This window comes from Ictidomys tridecemlineatus, chromosome 11, assembly GCF_052094955.1.
Source record: "Ictidomys tridecemlineatus isolate mIctTri1 chromosome 11, mIctTri1.hap1, whole genome shotgun sequence".
NCBI lineage: Eukaryota > Metazoa > Chordata > Mammalia > Rodentia > Sciuridae > Ictidomys > Ictidomys tridecemlineatus.
In genome coordinates this window covers 35,806,390-35,834,175 of record NC_135487.1, presented here as the reverse complement: position 1 = coordinate 35,834,175, position 27,786 = coordinate 35,806,390, and the positions used below count along the sequence as shown (strand labels likewise).

At 50.2% G+C, this 27,786-nt stretch overlaps 1 protein-coding gene across 6 annotated transcripts; it reads right to left on the bottom strand.

Annotated features, from left to right (window-relative positions):
- On the bottom strand, positions 1-27,268 carry Slc5a9 (solute carrier family 5 member 9). 6 transcript variants are annotated; one of them, XM_078026227.1, is made up of 16 exons: positions 27,145-27,268; positions 23,644-23,863; positions 21,789-21,860; positions 18,288-18,392; positions 18,087-18,158; positions 17,815-17,979; positions 16,581-16,686; positions 15,699-15,779; positions 15,102-15,307; positions 14,760-14,895; positions 14,165-14,272; positions 12,194-12,344; positions 9,878-10,046; positions 8,043-8,258; positions 4,638-4,809; positions 1-1,253 (listed from the first exon to the last, which is right to left on the bottom strand). In XM_078026227.1, the coding sequence occupies exons 1-16, from the start codon at positions 27,174-27,176 to the stop codon at positions 1,045-1,047; spliced, it is 2,220 nt and encodes a 739-aa protein (XP_077882353.1). In that variant the 5' UTR covers positions 27,177-27,268; the 3' UTR covers positions 1-1,044. The 6 variants fall into 6 exon arrangements, with proteins under 6 accessions (XP_077882353.1, XP_077882349.1, XP_077882350.1 ...); XM_078026223.1 differs by lacking the exon at positions 18,087-18,158; XM_078026224.1 differs by lacking the exon at positions 18,087-18,158 and having other exon boundaries at positions 15,180-15,307.
- Positions 27,269-27,786: the final 518 nt, after the last annotated feature.

Sequence of the window (27,786 nt, the reverse complement as noted above, 5' to 3'; positions counted from 1 at the left end):
TTTATTAGGTCCATAAGCATTTATTGGCACCTGCTATTCTGGGTACAAAGTCACTTGGCATAGCCATTGGCCCCTATCCTTGGAGTGCACCATCAAGGAGGGAGACATCACCAATCAGTGTGACCAGTGCCCAGATAGAAGCAGGTCCAGGGGTTGTGACAGTATGAGGACAATCTTGACTGGGGAGTTGGGGCAGTTTCCTGGAGAAGGGGCACTTAAGCAAGTCAGGTATTTTCCAGGCTAGTTAGGCAAAGGGAGAGGTTCAGAGGCTCACGGATGGTGGCTTCTGGGCTGTGTGCTGCCCCTGAGGGCTACCTCGAGGTACACAGCAGCGTCTCTTGATTCTCCATCTTTCAATACATCGCCTCCCTCCAACTGGACTTTAAGTTCCTTGAAGCAGCCATGGAAACTGTGCAGGGTTAGGTTTGAGTGTAGGAGTAAGATGAATTGTGATAATGCCAAGACGAGTCCATTCTCCAAGAGCTCCCTGCTCCAGAGCCATCTGTCATCATGTTTAAATTCCACCCTCACCCCTCACTCCTTTGGATCTGACGGCCACAACTGTGGAGCCACCAATGGAAATATAAAGCCCTTCTCAGTAGACTCAGGTTTCAAATGGATTACCAGGGGTTGAGAATAGACAGAGACATAGGGGCTCTAGACGGGGAAAAGAAAAAGGTATGGTGAAGGGACACTTGACTTTTTGCAAATTCGTTGCTAGTACTCCACTTGTATTTTCCTTTTCTAACCTCAAGACTCACAGAAGATTCCTGAGTAGACTCAACAAGAGGGGGAAATGGTGATTTTGAGGTAGGAATGAGACAGTGTAATGGAAAGAGAGCAAGAGTCCAGAAACACACTGAATCCTGCTATCTGGCCCTGGGCAAACCTAGTGTTCTCTCTGGGCCTCCGTTTCCCCACTTGCCAAGCGAAGTTGGATTAGATGCTCTTCAGGGGTTCCTGTGGCTTCAGCTTTTGACAGCAGGTGAGAGGAGAGCCTGTCTCTGTGTTGAATCTGTCTTGGCCAAAGCCAGGTCTGTGAAGTTATGCAAAATAACCCCAGAGGAAGATGTTGATGGACAGTAGGAGGATGGCGTTGATGTTGCAGACGCTTCTCCACAATGGCTCCTCCTCGATGCTGGTCAGTTTCTGCTCTAGAGCAGCCTTCTCTGCTGGGCTCAGAGCTTGCTCAGGGACCCTGGAGAGCCCACAGAACCAGCCCCAGAGCAGCTTTCCCCAGGACCTGTGTGGGGCTGGGAGGAGAAGGCCAGAGGGGAAGGGGAGCAGGGTGGAGGGAGGCAAGCAAATGATGAGAGTGGGGGTGGGAGATGGTGAAGGAGTGGGTGGGTGCCCTGAAAGTGGGGAGGGGCCCTTTGTGCAAACCACAGGCTACGCTGAGTTGGGATCTCAGCTGAGCTCTGGCCTTGGCCACAACATCCATTCATGATGCTGAAGCATCTTTTTTGCAGGGGGGTGGTGTGTTAAGGTGGGGGAACAACATAGTTCACCCCGAATCAGAGTGTGAGTCCAGAATGAGGTCAGAGAACATAATCTTCTAAAGGAAGGAGGAAGCATTTGAGCCAGCCAGACTGCCGCCCCTGCTGTGAGGACAGACAGGCACAGGCACTGCATGGGAGGCCAGGAACTCTTGGCTCCAGGGCCAGCTCAGCCTCAGCAGATTGTGAGGCCTATGTAATCCACTCCATTCCTCTAAGCTGCTGGTACTTTCTCCCCCAAATGCATCAGTGACATATGCCCCGTTCTTGTAAGAGTATTTTTGGGTATGGAATGAAAATGGAGATTTGGCAGCACTTTAAAAAGGTACCAGAGCTGGTTAGGGAGAAGAGGCTCTGGGGAATATAATGTTGGAAATGCACAAGGCCCCCCTCCAGTGTGCAGAGGGCCCACTCAGAGACTAAAACTAGCACAGTTTATTAAAAAAAAAACACACCTAAGTTTAAAAGAAACAAAGAAAGTAAATCTTTTGAACGTATACCATATAAAAGTAATATAAAAAGGCTTTCATGGAGATGGCAAAGAACACTGGGAATGAGCACTTCATTATCCAATGGCTTTGGGATGGGGTACTTGGAGAGTTTATTGTAACCACAGAGTGTCAGAGACACCAGGGGCCTGGGTGCCATCTGGCCTGTCTCCTTCATTGTATAAAGGTGAAAAAGTGCTCAGGAAAGGGACGAGACCTGATTAAGGTCACACAGCTGCAGAGCTACACTAAGAACAAGATGAATTCAACATTTTGTTGGTGCTGGGCTTTTTACCAGCTGGCCCATATTCTCTCTCCTTTGATTTTCTCTGTGGTCCCTGAGTTAGATGAAACACAGGGTTTCGTGTGTGAATGCACAGACCCAAAAAGTCCACTTCATCTAAGTAGTTACTAAACAGTGTGCAAAAACCAACCTGGGATGTATATACTTCTTTTAGATCTACTCACTGCCCTTTAAATTTCTATTTTTGACTCAAAATGAAGCTGCCTGGCCTACATCGGCCTTTCTGCAGGGGCTGCTTCCTCCTGGTTACTGATGTTTGTGTCTCTCCCAGGGAGGAGACTGCACACCTTGCACAGCGGCAGGACCTTCCCTGCCCTTTCTCTTCTCCCCAGTGGCCCGTGGGGAGGTGCATGGGTTTCTCTCCTTGGATGTTGTGGCTGACTCAGAGCCTTCTCTTCCTCCTGTGGGAGTGGCCATCCACAGGGCATAGGCATTCATTCCTGTCTGCTCTCCAGAGATGCTCTGCCCTGGGCCTGGAGGCCATCCAGGGAGTGCGAGGGTCTGGTCTGCCTGGTCTGGGTTTTAGCTGCAGGCAGTACAGGCTGCCTCCTCCTCGCTCTCTCTGGGAGATGTTTTATGGCTTCTGGGCCTTCCCTTCTCCTCCTCCTCCTGGGAGCTGCCGCACTTATGCAGGGCTCCTCCTTGCAAGAGGGTCTTCCCATAACAGAAGCTTTTTAGGGGAGAGGACCTAGTCCTTTCAATGATGTGGGGAGGTGATTTTGAGACCCCAACATCTGGTGCATTGGCCACAAACTTGAAAAAGAGACAAGGAATTGCATTTTGCCAAGCAAAATACACCTGAAGTATTTGGGTCAACCACTAAGACCAAGAGGTTTGGCTTTGATTTTTGGTGGTTCTTTATAAAGTGAGTCCATGTGTGTTTTCACGGTGGGGGTTTGTAAAGGATTTTCTGGCTTTATAGACAGCTTTTTATAGTGGGCCATTGACGTTTAACTGCTGCGGCTTGGGCAAGAAGCTTTGAACCTTAGCTTTGGTGGGGATCTAGAGCTTTTGATTAATTCTGGGAAAGTGGGTATTTCTCCAGATTGAAGGCCTCAAGAAACATAGGAGCTTGCTTGGGCCTCAGGGACAGCACAAGGCCCTCTGAACCTGACAAAAGCCCAAGAACCAGTGGCAGAGCATTGCCAACCAAATGATGCTTTGGTAACCTTGTCTATGCTTTTAAACTTGCCAGAATTATGGGAAGTTAGGCTGCTATAGAACTAAGACATTGTCTGAGGCCTGACAGAACCATGAAAATCCAATGGAAAGCAGCTGCCAAGGAACCCCAACTCCATCCAGGCACTGGGATGTCCTCTGAGTAAGGCAGGAGATAAACTTAGGACTTAAATTTCATTGAATTTTTAATTCATAAGAACAAGACAGATTGCTTTTTGGATGTTACCTTGCAGACTGATATAACTTTTTTTGATTTTGAAATCTTCCTTGGGAATATTATCGTTGAGAAATCTCAATAATGTCCTTCTATCATAAGAATGTCTTAATATTATTTAATCTCACCACAGGAAGGAGAAAGCTGCAATTTGTCTAAGACAGTTGCATTTTGTCTTACAACAATTGAAATTAATGTACTATTCTAGAACACTTCAGGACCTCTGGGCGGCACAGTTTATAAGCCCATTTTAAGGAGACACACCCCCCCCTCCCGGAGGGGATTGTTCTGGGGCAACTCATGCAGACAGACACAACTATATGGGCACGTGGCTGCTCTCCTCCTACCAGGGACAGTCATGCCTTCATGTGACTGAAGTGCTAAACCCAGTGGGAAATAAATAAGTGGTGGTGGGGACAGGGCAGGGTTTCTTTGCCATGGCTGACATTCCCTTTCACTCAAAAAAAAGAACTCATCAGTAGGTATAGAACTCTTTTTGATTTTCTGCCATATATTTCTTCAACCTAGGGAGGTGAAAGGACCTTCCTGTTTGCAGATTTGGGAAGGACAAGAGGGCACACTTGGTTGTACAACTCTCCTTCACAGGGTGGGCTGGGCTATTTGATTAGGTCTTCTTGGTGACCAGAGAGCACCTCGGGTCTAATGCTGGAGTTCAATATCAGGGAGCACACCTCCCCGTGGATATAAGCCAAATCTTGCCACGTACACTATGTCATTAATGAGGGCAATGGTTTGGTCCCATCTATCTTACTAACCTGACTTCTTTCTCAAATAGTTTAATGGTCACAAAGGAAGGGAAGAAGATGATATTTATTGGGTTCCCTCAGAGACCCCATCCCCGGTGCCCCCCCAAGAGGGGCCTTGGAGGCCCATGACATGGCATCTGTCCCCATTGTTCCTCTGTGAAGCACATCCCTAGCATGCCCTCAGCCTACCTCCAACCTGCTCCAATTCCTCCATCAGGTCCCCTGCTGCTCCGCCTCCTGCAGGGCACTCCCCAGCTGCCCCCTCTGCCAGCCCTGGTGTGCTGTCCTCCTCATTCTCACAGGCCTCCTTCTCCAGCTCAGGGGGGGTGCAATTCCTTGTCCACCAGGTCAGACGAACAAGCTGGAGGGAAAGGATATGCCATCAGGAGTCGGTGCCTTTGGAGGGAAGTCCAGCTGCAGAGAAAGAGGCCCCATTCATGGGAGGCCCTCAGAGGAACAAGGCCAGGACTGAGGGTCAGGAGCCTGGTTTAGCCCTGGCTGCCCCTTTAGGTCTGAGCACGCCCTCCAGCAGGTCTGTGCTGGGTGCAGGCAGACAGACCAGAATCAGACATGGACCTGGCCTCATGGAACTCAGGTTGGTCAGGGAGGCAGGAGCCTGATCATAAAAGGCTTCAAAGGTCAGGCTGAGGAGTTGATATTTAATAAACAACAGCCTCAGCTCCTTGTAGGCCATGTGAAAGTTCTGAGATTTTTAAAGATCTCTTGGAGTAAATTGAAGGGGTCTAACCTAGAAGCTGTTCCAAAAGTGAAACAAGAAATCTTGTTTTCCTGTGGTATTGGATAGGAGGCAGCGGTCCTAAGGGATGTGAGGGAGGTAAATTCTTCAGGATGTGGTGACCTATTGAAGGAGTCAGATGAGGGAGAGAGGAGGGAGCTGCCTTGAGCCTGTGGGTTCCTGCCTTGGATGATCAAATGGGTCTTATTCCTCCTCAGGGATGAAGGACACAGGACAGGATCAAATTTTCATGCTGGTGAGAGATGTGGTGGGGGGGAGAGAGAGAAAAGGGGAGTGCACACATGAATATGAAGCTGAGCTTGAAGAATAGGTAGAACTTCCAGGAGGAGAAGCTCAGTGAGGAGAAAAAACCCTTATGTCCCCCCGGATGGCCCTGGTGGTGTTCCTTTTTCTCCCTCTGCAGTGGCCCAGCAGACATGCACAGCGGGTTATCTGGCTGACACCAGTGGTGTTGGACCCCTACGTTCAGAACCACCTCCTTTCCAACCAGGCTCTTCCCCTGTGGGGAGCTCCGTTTGCTTGTTCAGCCATTGATTCCTGCTGTGCTCCCAGCTTCCTCCTTCCCCTACAGCACCAGGCCCCCAGGTGCCTCTCTATGGGCAGCTTCTTTGTCTACATCTCATAATAAATCTTCCTTACCCTGTGTGTCACTAGGAGCATGTAAATGAAGACACTTTATGTCACCAGGAACCAGTTGAGTGTGGGGGTTTGAACCTTGGGAGAAGGGTTTTGGCTTGGAGATAGAGAACTGAAATGTAGAAAGTGGTTGAATTCATAACACAGGGATATCACAGAGTGAAAATTCTATTGTAGGCCACAAAGGGGTTCTTAAGGAAAAATAATGGTTATGGGCAGAAAGAAAAGCCCATGAAGAAGTAGAAAAGTGATCAGAAGGGCGGGGATTAAAAAAAAAAAAAAAAGGAAAAGAAAAACCAGGAGGAAAGAGAGGGAGGGAGAAGTACCTGTAGGATCCAGGGAGAGATTCTCAATGGGGAAGGACTTGAGCATGAACAGCACAAAGGCAAACAAAGGAGAAGACTCAGTGACAGGTGGCTTCTGGAGGGAGCTCAGGACGAGTCCATCTCTAAGGCTCATCTGTGAGAGTCCCGCTTGTTTGTAAGGCTCCTAGAAACCAACAGTGTGAAGTTGCCCTGCAAACTCTAAAGCGCCACACAGGCCTGGCGTACGGTGGCACATGTCTGTCATCTTAGTGACTCAGGGACTGAGGCAGGAGAAGCTCAAGTTTGAGGCCAGCTTCAGTAACTTAGGTCCTGAGCAACTTAGCAAGACCCTCGAAATAAGATTTAAAACTGACCTATGAGGTAGTGCAGGGGTAGACCACTCCTGGATTCAATTCCCCGTACCACCCCCACACAAATCAACGAATCACCTTACGTACGGGTGATTGTGTCAGTTGTGATTTCCACCCAGTGTCTCAGGTACCAAATTCTGGCATGGGCTCTGTCATTGGCTGAAAATTCCTATGTTAAAGTCTGAACCCCAGTATTTCGTAATCTGACCACTGCTAGCATAATTTATTAGTTTTTTATTGCTATGGCCAGTACCTAAAAACAAAAAAAGACAGTTTGGAGGAGGAAAGATTTATCTGGGCTCATTGTTTCAGAGGTTTCAATCCTTACTTGGTTGGATCCATGATACAACATCATGGCAGAAGTGTATCATGGAGGAAAGCTGCTCAGCTCACCGCAACGAGAAAGGAGAGAGGGACAGCAGGTGGGGGGAGGAGCCAGGGATAAGATATTGGCCCCAAGGGCATGGTCTCACGGACCTACTTCCTCCAACCGTGCCTCACCTGCCTACTGTTTCCACCACCTCCAATCAGCTGTCACTGGACTGATGCCCAGAGCCCTCATGATCCGATCACTTCCCACAAGCCCCACCTCTGAATACTGCTGCATCATCGGGAACCAAGCCTTCAACACATTATCTTTTTGGAAACACTTCAGATCCCAACCATAAAAACTGCACTTGGAGGTAGGGGCTTTAAAGAGGCAATTAAAGTAAAATGAGGTAATATGTGACTGGTGTTCTTAAAGAGGAGGTAAAGTCACAGACAGACTCAGGGATGACCACGTGAAGAAGGGAAAAGACGTCACCTACAAGCCATGAAGAGGAGTTGCAACTCTGCTGTCATCTTGGTCTCAGATTTCCAACCTACAGAACACTAGGAAAAATTCTGTTGTGTAAGTCACCCAGTCTGTGGTACTGGGGTCAATAGCCTTAGCAAACTAGCACAGACTCTAGGGGGAAAAGGCCCCAAAGACTGGTCATCCATGTTCCAGGACTGGCAAATCAGTCAGCTTGGAAGAGTTGAGGGTTTTGAGTTGAGTTCTTAATTGGAAAGTTCTCTCTGTTCTCATGGACTTGTTTGTTGACCATTCAAAAAACCTCTACTCCTTTCAGTCCAACTCACAGTGACGGTGTCAGTGCACCCTGCCCTGATCCTGGTGGAGGCTGCCTCCCCTTCTGTGTGTGGATCCTCTCATGGATTCTGGTCCTTCTGTGCTTTGTCTTTATATAGTAGCAGTTTGTGGTGGCATCTCTTCCTCTTGTGGACAATTGCTAGCAGGGAGCATTAATCTCTATAACCCCAGCACAGTGCCTGGCACATAGAATGTATTCACTGAGTAATTTTTGAATCGGACGAGTTACTTTTCTCTTGGAAATTCACAACCCTATGAGTTCCCCGCTCCCAAGGACATCTATATGGCAGCCGGGGAGACCATGACCTATCAGGGTGAAAACCAGCACATTCCAGGTGATAGGAAACAGGGAAGCATTTCGGGGGGGGGGCTCAGTATAAGCACAACACTTGCCTTTTCCTCAGGGATGGGGGTTGTACAGAGGCTGATGGTGACAATAACGATGGCAGTGAGTCCACAGAGAAGGAGGGCAAAGTACAGGTAGTGGAAGTCCTTCAGCACGGCTGGCCTCCTGTCCACCTCACCGCAGCCTGAGGCTGGATATGAGAACTCCAGGATCATGCGCAGAAGCCCCACTCCCAGGCCAAACATGAGGCCCCAGAAGGCTCCCTGTGGAGAGGGGACAGACAGGGGCAGGGGTGACATTGGAGAAACAAGAGAGGGGGACCTCGGAACCTAAAAGCTGCTGTGTTTCTAAATCTGTCTCCCACTGGCTTATTAGAGTGTTGGGCAAGTCCATCTCAGCGAGTTCCCCATTAATGCTGAGACTTTGTCCTGACTTAAAAGGCAGGCAGAGCAGTGTACGGAACAGGCTAGGGCCTTCAAAGCTGGACTACGATGTCAACTGGGGCTCCATGTTGAATGGCTCTGAACCAGTGCCTCCACCTTGCTGGCTTGGAGTGTTCCTCTGTGCTCTATGAAAAGAGAAATTGGTAGGTTCTGAGTAATAGATGGCCAGTCATCAAATAGAATAGGATGCGCTTTTGTAATAGGCCAGGAACACTAGTAACCCCTTCCCAACGGACAATATGACAAATCAGAAATCAGAAGAGAGATTTCCTCCCTCTTTCTCTCTCTCTCTTTTTTTTTTCCAAGAAAAACTCTGGTACCACTCATTTATTATAATTCCATTTGTCCTTAACCTGTACCTGTTCCAAGTATGAAAGAGTCAGATGATGTACGTTTTTAAAATGAGACATTAATCCTGACTTGAAAACTCTGGAATGAACAGACACACCCAGAATTTCAACTGGTCCCGCTGTGCACCAGGGTTGTCAGCAAGGTGAGACCTTTGCCGACAGCAGACGCCTTGTTTACACAGGTCACCTGGGGAGGGGTCTCTATGATCTCCTTCGCGGTGAACTTCAGCTCTCGCGTTGGTCTTGTGGAGTCATGTCCATGATGTCCCGTGGCACAGCCATCAGAGTTGGGCCTGACTCTTCTAGGGTACCCCAGGGAGTACTCAAAGTTCTAATTCCAATACCTCTGGCTTCCCTCAGCCACTGTCAGATTTTAGTGCAGTGACACATGTGATGTGCAGGCATGTCCAGAATGCTCATCCCCTCCCAGTCATCCTTCAGGTCTCAACTCTGTCACCTCCTCCAGGAAGTCTTCCCTACCCTCCTCCCAGGAGTCCCATTGGTTAAGAGCTTGTGCACTTCTGTCTCCCAGTAGTCATTGTGCTTTATTATGTTTGCTTATGTACATCCTACAGCTGGCCTCCTGTCCACCTTGAGTTGAGTTCTTAATTGGAAAGTTCTCTCTGTTCTCATGTACTTGTTTGTTGACCATTCAAAAAATCTCTACTCCTTTCAGTCCAACTCACAGTGACGGTGTCAGTGCACCCTGCCCTGATCCTGGTGGAGGCTGCCTCCCCTTCTGTGTGTGGATCCTCCCATGGATTCTGGTCCTTCTGTGCTTTGTCTTTATATAGTAGTAGTTTGTGGTGGCATCTCTTCCTCTTATGGACATTAATCTCTATAACCTCTGTGAATTGGCCCCGTGGGGACAGACCTCTGTGAACCTTGTAAACCACGACATCTCTGGAACTGTCATAACCAGCTTGATAACTGTGGAGTGGACAAATGAATCTAGACCTGGAGCTATGTCCAGAGACATGGAAACCTAGAAGGCCCATGTGTTTGTCCAAGGTCCCAAAAACCAGCAGATTGACAGACAGGACTCTAGACCCTCTGCTGTACAGGAAGAGAGAGGAGGACTGCACTCACAGGCTCTGTGACCCTCTTGCAGAAGATGGCCAGCAGGAAGAGAGCAGTGATGGGTGGAGCCAGGTAGCTGGTGACAGCCTGGATATAGTCAAAGAGCTGCCCACTGTTGGAGCTCTGGATGATGGGGATCCAGAGGATGCTGATGACAACCAGGAACACCACAAACAGCCTGCAGGGAGAGCACAGGGTGCTGTGAGGCACACTCGGGTGGGCGTGACCTGCAGCAGGTGAAGGTGATGCACAGACACCAGGACGGGAGAAGAGAGGGGATCAGAGGAGGTTAGGTCAGGATCTCAAATACTAAGTCGCAGGAATTTAGACTGAAAATTCCTTAAATCAGAGTTTCAGAAACCAAGAGACTCAGATTTGTAAAATCTCAGCACTTACATATTGGATGTCTTTTAGTTTTAAATTTATTTTTGACACTTGGGATTGAACCCTGGGGCACTTTACCACTAAGGTGTATCCCCAACCATTTTTGTTTTGAGACATGGTCTCGCTAAGTTGCTGAGGCTGAGCTTGAACTTGCAATCCTCCTCCCTCAGCCTCCTGAGTCATTAGGACTATAGGCATGTGCCATTGGTGCCTGGCTTGATGCCTTTTAGGTCATGTCATTCACCCACTGTTTAAGGAATACTTCATGCCTTCTACCCACCACCTACCCCAGTCAAAGGCCTCTGGGCTCTGTTTAGCACACCTTTCCTGCTCTTTGCATTCCAGCCCCTGTGCAGAATAGCTCCCTTCTCCAGGATGACTTCAGCCTCCAAGAACTTCTCCCTTCTTCAGACTTCTTCAACTCTAACCTCACTCTCTCCTTTACATTGGCACTAAGATTAAGGCAAGAACTCCACCTTTTTCTTTTTCTCCTGACTCCCCCTTGATTAATTCTCACTCAGTCCTAAGTCCCCAAAGCATTCTTTTTTTGTGGAGGGCAGTACCAGGATTGAACTCAGGGACAGTCAACCACTGAGCCACATCCCCAGCCCTATTTTGTATTTTATTTAGAGACAGGGTCTCACTGAGTTGCTTAGCACCTCGCTTTTGCTGAGGCTGGCTTTGAACTCTTGACCCTCCTGCCTCAGCCTCCTGATAAGCTGGGATTACAGGAGTGTGCCACTGTGCTTGGCCCCAAAGCATTCTTGATGAATAATTTTGTAGATGTGCAAACAAGTTGAAAAAACATTTTTTTTTTTTTGGATGTACTGGATGCAATAATACATATGACCAGGAGATGGTGCCCACATTCCACTGATGAATTAAATAAATTTCAGCAAAACTAGGCAGTTGGTGGGCAAAAGATAAAGGGACACTTGTGGAAGGTCTCTGAGCACATATGGTCCTCTTTCCTTTTCCTCCCATTTTCCCTCTCCCAGGCTGCACTAAAGTAATGGCTACCAGAGTGGTCTCCCTGTTGCTTATGCCCTTCCTCTGCCCTACCCTCAGATCCGGCAATGATTACTTCCTGTGCTAGGGCCAGAACTCCATTGGGCAGAAGGCATCCAGGTGGAAAGAACAGGGAGTCAAAGGCAGGAGCAAGATGTCGAAGCTCAAGTACCTATGTGCCTACCCACCAAAGAGGGGATCACCCTTTACTCCAGAAGTCCTGGTTGGGGAACCTTAAATTTTGAAGCAGAGATTTCAAAAAAGGACCCTTAACCTTATACAAACTATAAATCCCCATCCTATTAAGAACTAGACAAAATCATCCATCAAATTATGCCTTTAAAAGCACAAACTGATTCCAACAAGATAAATTCAAATTCTCTAGCATGCTATTCAAGGCTCTGCATCACGTGAAGACAGCTTTCCTATGAACAACTTTCCCTTGATGCAGGTATCTCACTCTGTTATCTGTGTTTCTGTCCTTCTCATTAAACTGTGGGCACCCTGAAGCCAGGGCCACATGACTCATCCTAGTGTGGGTACGACACCTGGCGGTGTTCAGGGTGAGACTGATGATTAGATTCACAGCCAGTTACCTGGAGATGAGAGCCAGAGTTGGTCTGAAAGACCCCAGAGGGTGAGCTGCTTGCTGAACTTCCTCCCACTTACACAGTTTGCTTTTCCTTTCGCAAGTGCTCTGTCATCCTCTCTCAATTACCCTGTTGATCCATTCCAAGAGAAAGTCTAAATGCAAAAGTCTCCATTATTCTGGAAGGGGAGGAGTGGTCCAGAGATGGAGGGGGACTTACCTGAGGTCCCATGAAAAGTCAGCCCTAGAACCTAGTGCTCTGGCCGCCTGTCCAGGGCCCAGACCCAGACAATCTCCTACAGAAAGGAGGTGCTCTGGGAGGATGGAAGGAAGGACCCGCGCACCTGCCCACCACCATCAGCTCCTGCTCGGTTGCCTTCCTACGGAAGCGCTGCCACACATCAATGGTGAACAGGGTGCTGCTGCTGTTGAAGATGGAGGTGAGGGAACTCATGAGGGCCGCCATGATCACGGCAATCATCAGGCCCCGCAGACCTGCGGAGAGATGAGTGGGAGTGGATAGCTGGCCGGTAAGGGCTCTGTGGATCATGGAGACTGCAGCAGTGTCAGAGCCAGGAGTCTGGGGTGGGGATGTGATAGGAAAGCCATTGGTGATGTTCCCATCTAGCACAGATATGGAATCAGGAAGCCCATGATGCCAGAGTCCCGGTTCTGGCCAGGCTCCGCTTCTGCAGGAGACTCATCTGCCCTCCCTGAGCCTTGGTCTCCTTATAAGGTGTGTGTAAGACTTGATCTTTAAGGTTCTCTGTAGCTTCGATGTCTCAGTCTGGGTTTCACAGCTGTAAACAGCTATCGGGTTCCTGTGAGTGGGGGCGGGGAAGGTGAATGTTTATAGTGTTTTTACTTTTTTTAAAAAAGTGTTTTCTATGACATATTGTGGTGGTGGGCTAACTCCCAGCCTGGGAAGTAGAAGCCTGGGTTTGTTTCCTGACTCCACAAGTAACCAACTAAATGGATGCTCTTTGGACTACTCCCTCACTCTTTGGGGGACCTTTACTTTTTTTTTCTCCACTTGAACAAAGAGAGGGTCACCTACTGACCCTCTGATAAGCTTCTGGACTGCTTATCTCTTGAGGAAATGAATTCCCAGCCCTGGTCCCACCTCAGGACTCTTTACACCAAAGTCCATGTATTTAATCACGTTCTGTAAGACTCACAGGTGACTTTGACTCAAGGTTCCAAACTCTGGGCCTCTGCTCTCCTCTTGGGCAGTAAGAGTTCTCCCACGAGACACCTCTGCTCTGTTTGCCCCTCTCCATCCATCAGTCCCTCCTTGGCTGCTGACCTAGCTGGGCCTCCTACCACCTCCGCTGTTTCTTTACTTCTCATTTTACCAGAGGGAGGGAATAACTACACATCGATTGCCTTCCAGGTCGCACTGTCATTATTAATCCACTTTCTAAAGACCAAGACCTGAGAGGCCTCTTTGATTCCTGTCTTTCTTGTTCCTGAAATACATCAAGTCCTACTGATTCTACCTCACCATGTCTTTAAATGGCTTCTCTCTATCTCCAAAACCTCTGCTTTGGTTAAGTGATTGGTGCTACTTACCTGGATCACTGAAGACACCTCACTGACATCTCCCTGCCTCCCCAGAGCCTTTCTCCATACTGAATCCTCCACAGAGAGTGGACCTTCTAAAGCACAAATCCAGCCATTCATACTCTGGTCTACAGTCCCCTCTGCTGCCTTCAGAGAAAAGCACAGGCTGCAGAGCCCACCTGGCCATGACATTTCTCCCTGGCGAGTCCACGCTGGGCTCCTTTTGGTTCAGACCACACTCTCTCTCCTCCCGCTGGGCATTTGCACGAGCAATCTCTTCTCCCTACAACATTTGTCACATCTCCCCACCTTTGCCTGAGGTAGTCCTTGGAGTTCAACTCCATTTTCTTCCCCGGAGAGTCCTTCCTGACACTCCTCCAAGGCTGGGTCTATGACTCTTTAGGGTTCCCTTTGTCCCACTGGGTTGCCACACTGGTGACCTTGCACTGTACCCTGGTAAGTCCAAGTAACCTGGAGACTGCATAAAGCCTGAGAGCAGAGACCTGCCTTTCTTTTATCTCTGCATTCCAACACCAGGGCACAGGGCAGGTGTGTTACAGATATTTGTGGGAGTGTGTGTGTGTGTGTGTGTGTGTGTGTGTGTGTGTGCATGTGTATGTGTATTAGAGAATGGGGTGCAGAGTTGGATCTTCTTTCGCCTCTTCCCATCCATTTGAAGGGCAATTCCTCCTGGGCAGTAGAGATTGGAGGAGGCTCACAGGTTGGGATGGAGAGGGGGAGACAGGACTCACCAATGGGCATGAGACCCATGACCAGCTTGGGGTAGGCGATATTGGAACATCCCACTCGGGCCCCACAGACTCTTTGGCAGATGTCAGGGTCCACACAGCCCACCTCATCTGAAGAAGAAGGGATGGCGGTGGAGTTGTGGGGTCTTGTGCCTCACAAGGTCAGCCCCCTGTTTGCTTCATGACACTATAAGAAAGTGTTCACTGGAAACTTCTAGACCTTGTCTAGAAGGTAAGGGGCAAGTGATGCCTGGTTTCTTGAAAATTTCTTGCCCAGGTACAACATTGCAATCCTTTGGATTTTAGGTCTTACATCTTGATGATGACAAATATCCCTGGAAGGGACCAAGAATGCCTTATTGGTTTTAATTCCCGTAAAAAGGGAAAACAGGATATAAAAATGGCATTCAGATACAAATTTCATCGGCTGAAGTACTTATTACATGTTTGGCCCACAAAACCCAAAATGCTTGCTCTGCAATCTGAGTAGAAAATGCTTTCTAATTCTTGCTCTGGCCCCACCTTACCTAGGAGCACCTTCTCTGAAAACCCCTTGCAAATTGCACCCCAAAGCCCCAAAAGCAGCACTAGCTCTTACCTGGGTACAGGGCCCGGCTGATCATGCCAGGCATGACAATGAAGAACATGGGGAGGATCTTCAGGTAGCCCCCCAGCACCGAGCCTCCCTTGGCATGGGACAGATTCTTGGCAGATAGAGACCTCTGTACAATGACCTGAAATGGCAGCAATGGGGGTGGGTTGTTCACAATGAGGAGGGGCTCAGCTCAGCCACAGGTGAGCCCTGACACTGGTCACTGCCTGTGCCCTGACTCAGTCCCAGAATGAGGTCCAGATCTCTATGCATCCAGGCACCTGGTTTTTCTGCAGGAATCCATCCCAATCCCTGATGGGCCAGGCCAAGCCCTGTGGGGACCCTTACCTGGTCTGTGCACCAACACCAGGTGGCCAGCACTGTGAGCCCAAAAATGAGACCCGGCCATGGGATGTCTCCACTCACAGGGTCCCGAAGCATGTGGAAGGCATCAGGCCGTGGGAGGTGACAGGTGGTATTGGGAACTGTGACATTGGGGATGGCCTCCATGTACCGCTGCTGTAGGCCTGGGTACCAGCCCACCTCCTGAAAACCTGTGGGGAGAGACACAGTGAGAGAAATAGTCCTGAGCCCCCACTAAGCTTGTGCTCACAGCTCCCAGATCTATAACATACCTTAAGGCTGCCGTGGGTATGCCACCTACCAGTTCAGCACACAGGGACACCCTCAACCTTCATTGCACAATGAAGATGAGCCTGGGTTGGAACTAACATGAGGATTGGAAGCAGGACGGGAGATGGGGTTTCAGGCTCAAGATCCCTGGTTTGGAGTAGAGAGAATCCTGCTTTTTTGAGAGCTCTGGATTAGCAAGAGGACATGGGTCCGTGCTCTGGAAAGTTCTAAGCAAGGTGTGCTAATGACAAAGACAGATCAGAGAAAAATATAAGGGTGAAGACAAGGTGAAGACAAGGACCTCTTCCTTACCCAGAAACATAAGGGCCAGGGCTCCCCCAACCATGATCACTGTCTGCAGAGCATCCGTGTAGATCACTGCTGTGAGGCCCCCTGAGGACCAAGGAAAAGCCTCATTAGTCAGCACCAACAGGGGGATCTTCTCTAGGTGCCTTGCCTGTGCTTGGCTATGCAGGGAGACCCAAGATGACACAGACCCTGTGGACAGTGGACTCTGGCCACCTGCCTTTCCCTGCACCTAAAGCTCCCCTCCATCCCACCCTGGGAGGATGGAGGCTGGTCACATGTGTTTATATGGAGTTTTGCTGCACCTGGCGGTGTCTGACTGTGGCCAGGATGCCATAGCTTCCTTTACTATTGCTGTTACTATCCATTCCATTCCTCCTGGTGCTGTTAGCTCTTCCAGGAATGCGTTCTCCTTTCCCTCCCAACTCCCATCCCAATGTCTCCTGTCTTTCAAGGCAAACTTAGCCATAAGTCAGTTTGTCCTATGCAGTGTCCCAGGGTGCACAGCCATGTGTGAGATGCTTTGGGGGAAACAGGAGAGGGGGTGGGACAGTTCATGGTGACTCTGGTCCAGCAAGAGTTCCTTCGTCTGTACCCTGCTTCTTGACACAGGTGGTCTTTTCAGTCCTATCATCTCTCCTGGGCTATCTGCCTGGCTCTGTTTCCCTATTTCTTTCCCTTTTAGCCCCTCTTCCTGTATCCCACTGTGTGACTCAGTCTGTTCCTCTGGGTTTTCCTCTTATCCCACATCTCTGTCTCAGCCCCTTTTTGTCCTTGTCTCTTCCTCTTTTTCATTCTCTCAGGATCGATTTTCTGTGTCCTCTGACCCTCTCTCTTTCTCTCTGTGTCTCTCAGTCTCTGCACACTCATAGGACCTCTCTGCCCTACCTGCAATGGTGTAGACAGCTGTCACCACCAGCAGAATCACCGTGGAGAGATAGAGGTTCCAACCCATGGCTATCTGGATGAAGAGGGCTCCGGAGAAGATGTCAGTCTGTAGAGAACCAGGACCACAAGTCAAAGCCGCAAGAGTCCCTCGTTATGGCTGCTGTGGGTATGTCACCTACCAGTTCAGCACATGGGGCACCTCAACCTTCATTGCACAATGAAGGTGAGTCTGAAGCTCACAGCAAGGAGTATGGCTTGATCTTGTGGATACTGGGAACTGTGGAGACTTTAAAGCGAAGGAGTTCTGCGTAAAGCTTTGCAACTAAGAAAATTTTAATTGGCTGATAGACGGATCTGTTGGCCATGAAGGGAATGGTAAGGAATGAAGTGGAAATTGAGGAAGTGAGGGTGGGAGCTAGGGAAGGAGAAGAAGAGGATATTTAGGAGGAGAGAGTAGGAACTTAGCAGGTTGCTGATGCTCCCTGATAGAACAGAGGTGCTCGTGGCTGCTGGATGAACCCACAGGTGACTCAGTGTGGCAGGAGCCCCAGTGCTGGTGGTCATGAGTTCTGGAAAACCTACATGCTTGGGTTTATTGGAGGCTTGAGGGGGGCAGCTGTGCCTAAGCTGGCAGTATTGGTGGAAGAGGGGCCTTAAGGAGTTTTCAGCCCTGGACCTGGCAACTGAATGATTTATTTGCTATTAGTCCAGGCTTGCTGACTACATCCCATGCCTTATGAGCGCACCATAGGTCTACACCATGGCAGAGTGGAAGGACCTGGACTGGGTCATGGGGCTCAAACTTTAGTTCCATTTCCAGGATGACTGGCCTTCTGTGTTAACTTGGGTTCATCATTTGACCTGTCTGGTTTGTTTCCTGAGTTCGCATTCTAGGCAATTAATGAAGAGTTAATTTCTGAATGAAGAATCAGTTAATGAAAGGATAAATGAATGGATAAACTCTAGACTGTGAGTTCTTTGATGGTTGGGGCTGCCATTCACTGCAAACCTTTATCACTCATCTCTTTATCTGGGGGAGCACATAGGTTACAGGGGTCCTTCCTTCCTTCTGTCTCTCCATTGTCATTCTTTCCTTTCTTCCTCCCATCCCTCCCTTCCTTCCACCCAGCCTGTGATGGTCAGTTCCCTCTCTGCATCAAGTCCATGGCACTGCATTCAGAAGTCCCTCAATCAGCAGTTTCAGGGTCAGGCTGGGCTCCTGAGTGGTACCCACCGATATCTTGGTGAAGATGTAGAGGATGAGAGACAAGACGGACATGTAAATCTGGATCCTCTGGCCCCCGAACCTTTTCTTCAGGTACTGAGGCATCGTGACCACACCGGCTGCGATGTACACAGGGACAAAGATCCAGCCGAGGGCCAGGAGCAGGCAGGTTGCCTGGGAGAGTGGGGAGAAGGTCCAGATGGTGAAGAAAGGTGGAGGGCAGCCTCCTACCCAGAGACAGCATGTGCAGTGGGAGAGCCCTGAGCAGGGAGGGAGAGGACCTGGGGCCCAAACCCAGCCCTCCCAGACCTCAGTTGAGTCCCTCTGCCTCTTCCAGGCTTTGATTTCCTCATCTATAAAATGGATTCTCAATTTACCATGCAAACTTCTAAGCACCTCTAAGGTTTCTCTCAGCCCTAAGGCCAGGGATGGAGGGGGTTTCAGACCCTCATTATCCTGGACCATCCAGGTCAGCTTCTTACATTCCACTCAAAGCCTCCCACAGCAAGGCCTCCAGCAGCCCCTGTCCCGGCCAGACCGATGAACAAGCCGCTTCCCACATTGCTGGACATCAGAGATGCTCCGATCTGCAAGGCACAGATGAGGTCAAGGGTCAGGGCTAATGCCAAACAATCTGACATCAGGACCATGAGCAGAGAGGAGGAGGTGCAAAGTTATATTTGTTGGGCACCACACTGGACACTTCTCATGTCCTGATACAGTTATCTCCATAATAACCTGGAGGGAGGGTTTTAATCTTCCCAATTCACAGAAGAAAGAACTAAGTCAGGAAAAATGAAGTCATTGGCTCCAAGTTACCCAGTGAATATGTGGCAAAGTAGGAAGAAGGGAAGCCAGGGAAGTAGGCCAGTACAGGAAGGGCAATGCTCTGCCCTGGGGCCACCAGCCTAAGGATGTCCAGGGAGAAGGAGGCAGCAAAGGCCACGGAATCCCCCCCAGGAGGCTGGGAGGCCCTGCCACGCCCTTAGCTCCTGCTGACTCCAGGGCCAGGCCAGGCAGACTGAGGGGCGAGATACTGAGCACAGGCCAGGCCAGCCTCCTCTGGGCTGAGTTCCTCTTTCTCCAGGAGGACAGCCAGTTCCTCTAAGGCAGCAGAAGCCACAATAATAATGATACTGATGATACCAATCATCAGAGCAGTTGGTGCTTGTTGGTGCTTCTATGTATACAGTCACTCATTTAATCTTCATGACAACCCAGTACTATTATTACTGGGGTTCAAATAAATATCCCCCAGAGGTTCATGTGTCCCTAGCATGGGGCACTATTTGACAGTGGTGGAATCTTTAAGAAGCCTGGCTCAGTAAGAGGTCGGTTGGTCACTGGGAACATGCCCTTGAAGGGAATTATGGGACCCTAGTCTCCTCTTCTTTCTCTTTTTCTCCCTGGTCATAAGGTGGGAAATAATAAACATTTTTTTTGATAAGTTATTTACTTCTAGTATTTGTTACAATAACACACAACTAATTAACACAGTTATTACCCCATTTTACTGATGAGGGAACTGAAGCACAGATAGGTAAGTGGCTCAAGTCCCAGAACTAATAGTACATGACCAAATGAAGATTCAAATCCTGGCTTTCTGGCTCCTGTAACCATTAGACAAATGGTGCTTGACACCTAATAAACATTTGCTCAATGTTATGTCTTATTACTGGATGGGATCCAGGACTGGGAGGGGTTGGGGGCAGAGGGAGGGCCTCTGAGGCCTGAGAGGAGGACTGAGGAGACACTGGGGACAGGACTGGGAGCTGGAGGGAAGATCTAGGCTCCAGTTTTATACCCCATGTCACCTTAACAAAATTACTTTCTTTCATAAAACCTTGTCTTCTTCAGCTATAAAATCTGGACACTCACCTCTTTCCAACACTTGTTCCCAGAGGTGCTAGGAAAGGAAAAGGATTGAGAAATTCAGAGATGAGGTGGCAGAGCAGGGTAAAGGCATGGAGACAGACGTGTGGCCCTATGTTGCTGAGGCCCCTGAGCTGCCTCCACCCCAATATGTGTGCATGCAGTCACACGCACACACAGAGATGCACAAACACACATGTGTACACCCTTGTATTCATACGCTCACACACGCACACTCAAACCCACTACATATGTGCACACACATGTATACTACAAACATGTGCACACACACATGAATATATTCAGGCTCACACATGCACACACCTTATAGACATGTGTCCTCATTCTTACATGCACACTTACATATACACTTCACTTCCACACACATGATGTACTCACATGTATTTTCACACAGTCACTCACCCTCATGCACACACATGTGCATAACTCATGCACTCACACACACATACAGACATGCATGCACACACATGCATAGACATGCACTCACACATACTCATTCTCACTCTCAGGTGGCCCAAGGGTGCTGACAGGGCAGGGCTGGACCACTAACCAGAGCAGAGAGCACTGGGCCCCCTGCTTTAGAGGAAGAGTGTCTCCCTAGAGTGGTGAGGCTTGTCCACCTCACCCCACTCAGGAGACCTGGGCAAGATCATGGGGAAGGCAAAGGAAGGAGGGCATTTGAGTCTCTAGAGGAGGGATGGCTGCTGCTCCTTCAGCTCCTAGCTTTCTAGCCATCTGCCTTTCCTGGAGCACAGTCTCAGGACCCGGTGGACAGCCAGACACATAGCTCCAGCAGTAGTAGACAGACCTTCCTGCGCTGAGGGGTGGTTGTGAGCCCATCCTCAAGCTGAACCCAGGTCTTGGTGCAAGAGGCACAGTTCACAGCCCTGGGCAGCACATCCTCTTTTCCTCATGGGTCCCACACAGTGTGGGGGACATACAGCGACCCTGCTACTCAGAGGCCTGGGGTTTCCTCATGTCCACAGAAGGACCCAGAGCTCTGCCCTCTGCAAGCAAATGGGCAGTCAGCCTGGGTTCCTAGGCCCTCTCCCGACCCTGTCAGAGGAGCCTGCTGTCCTGCTTTCGTCTTGGCCTGAATTCTTTCCAGAGCTGTGATTAGGGGACACTGGCTGAGCAGAACCACTCCAAGGGCTTTTCTTTCTTCTAATGTGGGTGTGGCTGGCAGCTCCAGTGACCTGTTCCTGTCCCTGTGAGCTTCCAGGCCCTCAACACCCCCACCGCCTGGGGATTCTAGACAGCTTGAGAAGTTCCTGCCTCTGGTTCTTCCTGCCTCAGATACCCATGCTTACCAGAGAGCCCTGCACCCTGCTGGATTTTCTCCACTCTCAGTGCCTAGTGGTGGGTAGGGAGAGTGGTGAAAATCCAGACAGGTAGGAAGGTGGCTGGGGCTGTGCGTGTGAGTCTGAGTGTGGTATTGGGAGAGTGTGAATGTGTGAGCAGGGATAGGAGTGCATGTGTAAGAGTGTGACTGAGTGTGTGATTGTCAGTATGTGAGCGTGAGGGTGTGAGTGTGAGGGTGTGAGTGTGAGTGGGACATGCCTGGGTGTGTAGACGGCTTCTGTTTCCACCCAGCTGATGACTCTCCTGTTAGATTTCTGGGGCAGGGCTGGCCTCCCTCCTTCCCATTCTTGGAGGAGGAAGTTAGTTCTGAGGACAGGTGGAAATGCTGGTGGGTTGATGGGAGAGATTGGGGATTTTGTGACGGTTTGGAGATTGATTTCTTGAGGTGGCTGGGATTTCTGCTGATTCTCCTCATTTGCCTGTTCTTTGCTATAAGCTGATGTGCCACCTCCCCCTCCCCCAGTTTTTTTTCTACCTCTCCCTCTAATCCATGCCACTGCCTGCAGCTCAGGGCTTCCTCTGAGCTCTTGAAGGCCCTGGTGCCAAATCTAGGAGGTATCCACGGGACTCTTGTCCTGGGTAGCAAGGTCACTTGTTTGCTGGATGGATTGGAGTGGGAAGCTGTTCCCTTGGTCCAGGGAGAGAGGCAGAGAAGAGTTTGTGGTTGGTGGGAGGAGGGGGGAAGTTGAGCCTCCACATGGAGAGGGAAGGGAGAAAGGTCCACTCACCGGCCACCAGCTCATGGATCTTCCCGCCAGGAAATAGCCCCCAATGGTACCTCGGCTTGCACGGATGGACGACTGGAAAGGAAACAGCAAGAGACAAAGACTTCCTGCACTTCTCCCAGCCTCTGTCATCCACCCAGGCACTGAGGGGATGTGGAGGGCGAGACGTGAGGCAGGGCAGAGCTGCCTGAGTGCTGGCAGATTTTGCCATTTTAAGTTGTGCATTTTGAGGAGAGCTGCTTCCTCTCTGAGAACATTGGTACCTTCCCCCAGATCTGGTGTGAAGAGCAGAGGAGGTAAAGGGTGTCCAAGGTCTTCATGAATGGCCAATGCTGTGCAGGTGTGCCCATTGGTAATCAGTGTCCCCTTCCTTCCCTCCCCGCAGTGTCTTCCTTTAGGACATGGTTTGGAATCTCAGCCTCTGGTGCATAGTGACTGCCTCTCCTCTCCTCCCACGTGGTCTCCCACACCAGAGAGGGGGCAGCCATTCCACCCAGTCTGACTGGGATTCTGAGCTTTCGTCAGGATGATGGGCTCTCTCTGGGGGATTCCCTTGGCCTGGCCTGAAGTCCATCGGGACCATGGTGGGAACCAGAAGGTGGCTAGCCTGTTTGGAGCCATGCTCTGAAGAATGAAGGGGAGCGAGGAGTGCAAGCCTGTTCTCTGGGGACCCTAGGCCAATGCAGCGGGCAGAGAAGGGTGAACTCAAAGCATGTACTCCAATGCAGAGGACAGCAGTTCTCTGACTAGGTCTGAGATTCGAGAAATCCTTGAAGGTAAGAAGGAAAAGGGGAAGAAATTAGTGACGAGAGGGCCTTGTGCTTGTTAAGCTTTTGCTTGGACATTCACTTCTGATCTTCCTGGAGGCCATAGGAGGGACACAAATTCATTTCACAGATGAGAAAATGCAGCACCGGGCAGGAAACAGCTTGTCCAGCCCATAGTAGGATTGGCACTTCTCCCTCTGGCCACCTCCCACAAGCCACTGAGCACCTGCCTGCTTACTTCTTCTTGCACCAGCTCTGGGAGGCAGGGACTGTCACCTCCCCTTACAGGGGAGGGGACTGAAGCTCAGAAAGTGTTCCTGACCTCCATACAGGCCAAGCAGTGATTAAATGGGACTTGGATCAGAGTCTGCCTGGCAGCTGTCTTAAGATGCCGGCCTCTCTGCAGAGTGTTATGGTGACGTTAGCAGCCAGGCACCATGCCAAGTGCTTAGATGTGTCCTGTCACTGAATGATCACAACTTTCTACAGCATTGATCTTACTTTCCATGTTCACATTAGACAACCGAAGATCACAGTGGCTTCTAGATTCCCAGGGTCATGTGACTCTGATTGCTGGAGTTGGGACTTGAGCTCAGGGCTCCCTGACATCAAAGCCAAGTCCTGTCCAGGGCCACGACTCCTGGGATCAATGGAGAACAGAGGGACTTGGAATATGTTTGGTGCCCTTTAGAATACATGAGCTCCAGCTCTTTGACCCAGATGTTAACAGGACTGAGAGAGGGCTGGCCGTCAGATTTTCTCCACATTGAACGTCTTTGAGTTGGAGAAGGCAGGAGTGAGGCTCAGAGTGGTCAGGGATGTTAGGACCAAAAGTGTCAGATGCATACAGATAGGGAGATGGTCACAGGGGCTCCAGGCCTGGCCAGCCTCTGGCTCACTGAGTGACCTCTGGCAGGCCACAGTGCTCTCTGGGCCTCAGTTCCCTCCTATGGAAGGTTAGGTGGGGGAGGACGATTCCTGAAGTCAGTTCCATCTCAGTTTCCAATGGCTCTGTGATCCCTTTCCTTCTGCTCACCTCTGCCTCCAGCTCCCACCTCCCTTCCCAGGCCCTGGCCTCAGGCCCCACTTACCCAGATCCCCACAGCAGTGACAAAGACAAAGTAGGTGACCACCACCCCAATGTCGTAGGCATGCAGGCTAACTTCAGGGCCCAGTGCTGAGCGCGGAGCTCTCTCCGTCCTGAGCAGATTCCCTGAAGCTCTGGGCCCCATTGCTGCCAGCTCTTGCTCGTCTGCTACAGTCAGTCCCCAGCTGGCTGGACTTTGAGGCGCTCCTGGATTAATTCCTTTCCTTTAATAATTAATCAGCCCCAGGCTCCATTAGCCTTGGAGAAAGCTCTGAAGCTGGCACATAAATTACTCCCAACTGCCCCCCATCCCTGTAGGACTCCTGCCCCCACCCCTTTCCCTGTTGCCCCTGCAGATGCACACACAAGTACACACACACATGCACATGCACCCTCATTACCCTCAGAGGGGCAGGAGCAGGAGCAGGAGGGGAAAGGAGCAGAGTCACAGATCCCAAGAGCTTGAAGCGACTTCAGAAATCAAGGTGTTCAAGCTCCCACTCTGTGGAGGGGAAACTGAGGCCTAGGGAGGTAAAGCCAGAGCTGGGACCTGGAATCCAGCTTTCTAAATCATCTGTTTGATGTGAGTTTCCTTCACCCAGTGGGAAAGAGATGAGGGAAGAGAAAGGAATCCACCACCAGGACCCTTGCAAGGCAGCCACCACCTCATGAACTCCCACGTGTAACCCGTGAGGATGTCATGTTCCCTTTCCTACTCTATAGGACACTGAGCCCCAGGAAGAGACAAGAGTTATTCTATGGAACAGAGCAGGACCTTCTGGGCAAGGCAGGACCAGAGTTCACATCTTCTGATGCCAGGTCCACACCCTTCTCCTGTGCTGTGACAGATAGAATGGGTGGGTCTTCCCTGAAGAGAACATAGAATTCCCCGGGCCCAGGGAAGACCAGCTTTGTGTACTCAGGGAGCCCACCTTCTAGTCCCAGCTGCACCTCTCACCAAATGCAAATCACGTTGGGCAAATTGCTGAACGTCTCCAGCCTGAGTGTCCTCATAATGGGACTGTGCCTTGCCTGCCTTGCAATGCCAATGAGGTTAGGATGTGCTTCTGTAAACCTGAGCTACTGCCTGCTCTTGGGGTTAGTATGAAGAAACTAAGGAGGCCAGAGCCTGGGCACGAGGCATGCTCGTTTACCTGGTCCTTCCAAAACAGCTGCATTTGGGACACTTCAGTCTAGTATCCTCTTATATGCACCTGCCACATACACAGGCCAGGGGCTCAGGTTGGAGCAGGTAAAGGATCCCTGCTGGCCCTGAACCTATGGCACCCCCAGCATCCCATGAGAATCCTAGGGCTGGGTGTAGGAGCCCTTTCCTTTTCTGAGATAAGGAAAGTGAGAGGTAGGGTTCTAAACATTCTCTTCAAATGTTTAGAACCAGAACTTTAGGCATAGGCCACACCGTACTTTAAGAAGCGGGGCATTGATCTGGGAAGAAGGTTAGGTTAGTTCATAGCTGGGACAGGGTCAGAAGAATTCAGAACCATTAGCATTAGATGCCAGAAGGGTAGCTCCAAGTGTTTGCAGAGTAAACGTCTTTCACATCTGATGATGAATAAGAGTTTATCAGATAAATGAGAAGAGCAAGGGGAACAGGAGAAGAGTTAGCAATATCAGGAAAATGTGAGGGGCCAGATGTCATAGAGGGTTGGTCAGACAGCTCCTGGCGGTGAGCTGAGTGGAGGAGCAGAGGGAGATGAGGCTGGAAGAGCCTTGGGTGTTAATCAGGGAGGGGAGAAAGACAGGACTGAGCTCAGGTCACTGAAGATGCCACAGTGAAGGCTCCCAGAAAGAAAAGAGAAGGGAAGGGGAGAACAGCAGAAGACTGCTGAGTCTGCACTTCCTCCTGCCTTCCTCACCTTGACCCCAAGGACTGCACTGCTGCCTACATGCCCCATGTCCCCCTCATGGGTTTTTAGGCTGAGCCTCCGTCTCCGCACATTTTGCCTAATTCTAAACCATCAGATTTGGGCACACAGGAGCTGTGGCAGGGAAACTTGGAGAATTTGGGAGCATCCCCCTCAGTTATGAGGACCAGGGTCTGACTCCAACCTGAGACATGGAAATGGCAGGAGCTTCAGCTGTGGTGTGGCTGGGAGGTGCTGGTTTGGGATTGTCCTGCAAACTGGGGTGGACAAAGATTGTGTAAGAATTGTGAGTGTGTGTGTGTGTGTGTGTGTGTTATGACTAGATGGATGAAAAAGACTAGGAGATCTTCTTGGATCCTGTCCATAGGCCACCGTGATGGGGTAGGGCCTCAGCCTACACAATCTGAAAGTGAACACTGAATTCCAGAGGCTGCGGAAGAACTGAACTTGGTGCTTTGTCTGGGGTACACTGGAGAGTTCTCCAGGCTGAGGGATCCTGGGTACTCCCAGGAGTGTTCTCAGGAAAGAGTCAACCTTCTCCCTCCTCCAGTCCATGAGCCAGAGTCTTTTCAGAAGAGTCCTACTCCAGTCAAAACTTTCTTGCTCCCTAAAACCTCTCCCTCTTCCTCACACTGCAGCTCCTAGAGGTCAGAAGTTGGGCTTCACAAGAGCAGAGGAGGTAAATGGAAAACAGCAGGCCAGCAATATCTCCTTTTCCCAAGTCAGAGAGACCTGAAGGGCCTCTTTCTTGATGCTGCCTGCATGCTCCTGGTTTCCTGCCAATGCTCTTCTCCCCAAGAAGAATCTTGGGCAGTCCCTCTGACTGTATCTCTGACTGGCCTCCACCCTGGCAGGTGTCCATGGTTGGTTTGGGTTTTGAATTCAAATTTGCCTGACTCTAAAAGCTTCTCTATACCACTGTCCATTCCCTCCTGGCCTTCCACTAGGGAGCAAGAGTCTGGAAGGGGCGTCTCACCTGGTGGTGTAGGAATCAGCTCTGTGTTCCCTCTTCAGACGGGAGCTCTGAGCAGGTTGCAGAGGTGGCTGGGCTGGGGACAGGAGTCCCTCTGTTTCTGGGCCCCAGTTCTAGAGACCTTGCCAGCCCCTGTTCTGCCACCCTAGCCCACTCACCCCTCCTTCCCTGCCCTGGGACACTGTTCTTTTCACATACCTGTGTTCAGCTCAGTTCAAATCCAAACACAGCTCCATGAAATTCTAATGTGTCAGTCCACACCACTCCACAACTCCAAGGGCATCATTTTCCAAGAACACAATTCCAGTGACACCCTGGCATTGATAAGGCAGTGCCTGTGTGCTCTCTCTCTCTCTCTCCTCCCTCCCTCCCCCCCCACCCTCCCTCTCTCTCTCTCTCTCTCTCTCTCTCTCTCTCTCTCTCTCTCTCTCTCTCTCTCTCTCTCTCTCTCTCTCTCTCTCTCGGGTTTGGCTGAGAAGCAAGACCAAAGAGGCCCCTGTGTGGTCAGGCTGGGTGCTTGATTCTGGGAGGGAAGGAGGATTATGCAAAGGGGTAAAACAGAGAAAGAAGGCAACCCAGATCCAGGGGTGGAAAAAAAGAGAAGAAAATAAGGGAGCTTTCTAGTCTGTGCTCTCAGAACACTTACCCCTGCCAGACCCGACTGACCCCTGTCAGCATAACCAGAACTGTACCAAACTTCTCAGTCTCAGCTCCAAGGATTATGCAGCTTTGGCCTGACCTCCCACAGCTGCCCTGACAGCTCAGGTAAGGCCCGGATGAACCCTGGCTCCTCCCCCAGGCGAGAGGAGAGGGGAAAGCCCTGAAATCTCACTCCAGTCCACTGGGCCTTGGGTTCTGAGGGACAGTGTCTATTCCTCTGCAAAGTATGGTCCTGAAGGAAAGAGAGCTTGCTCTGGGGTCAGCGTTACCCAGGCCCCAGGGGTCCGATGAGAAAGGAGACAAGGCTCAGAATGAGGTGCTGTCCCTGCTGCCACTGGCAACCTCACTCCCATAGACCTGGGCAAACAGGTTTCTCAAGACAGGAGGAGGGCACAGATGTTCAACTGCAAGATGAAAAAATTCTGGAGCTCTAATGTACAATGGCAACTGTGCTTAATAATGCCATATTGTATACTAGAAATCAGCCAAGAAAGCAGAGCTTGAGTGCTCTCACCACACACAGCAGGGTAATAACGGGGCAAGGATAGTGTGTTGATTGATGCAATCACTTGACAGTGCATGATCTGTGTATCAAATCATCACATATTAAAGTATTCGATTTTCCTTA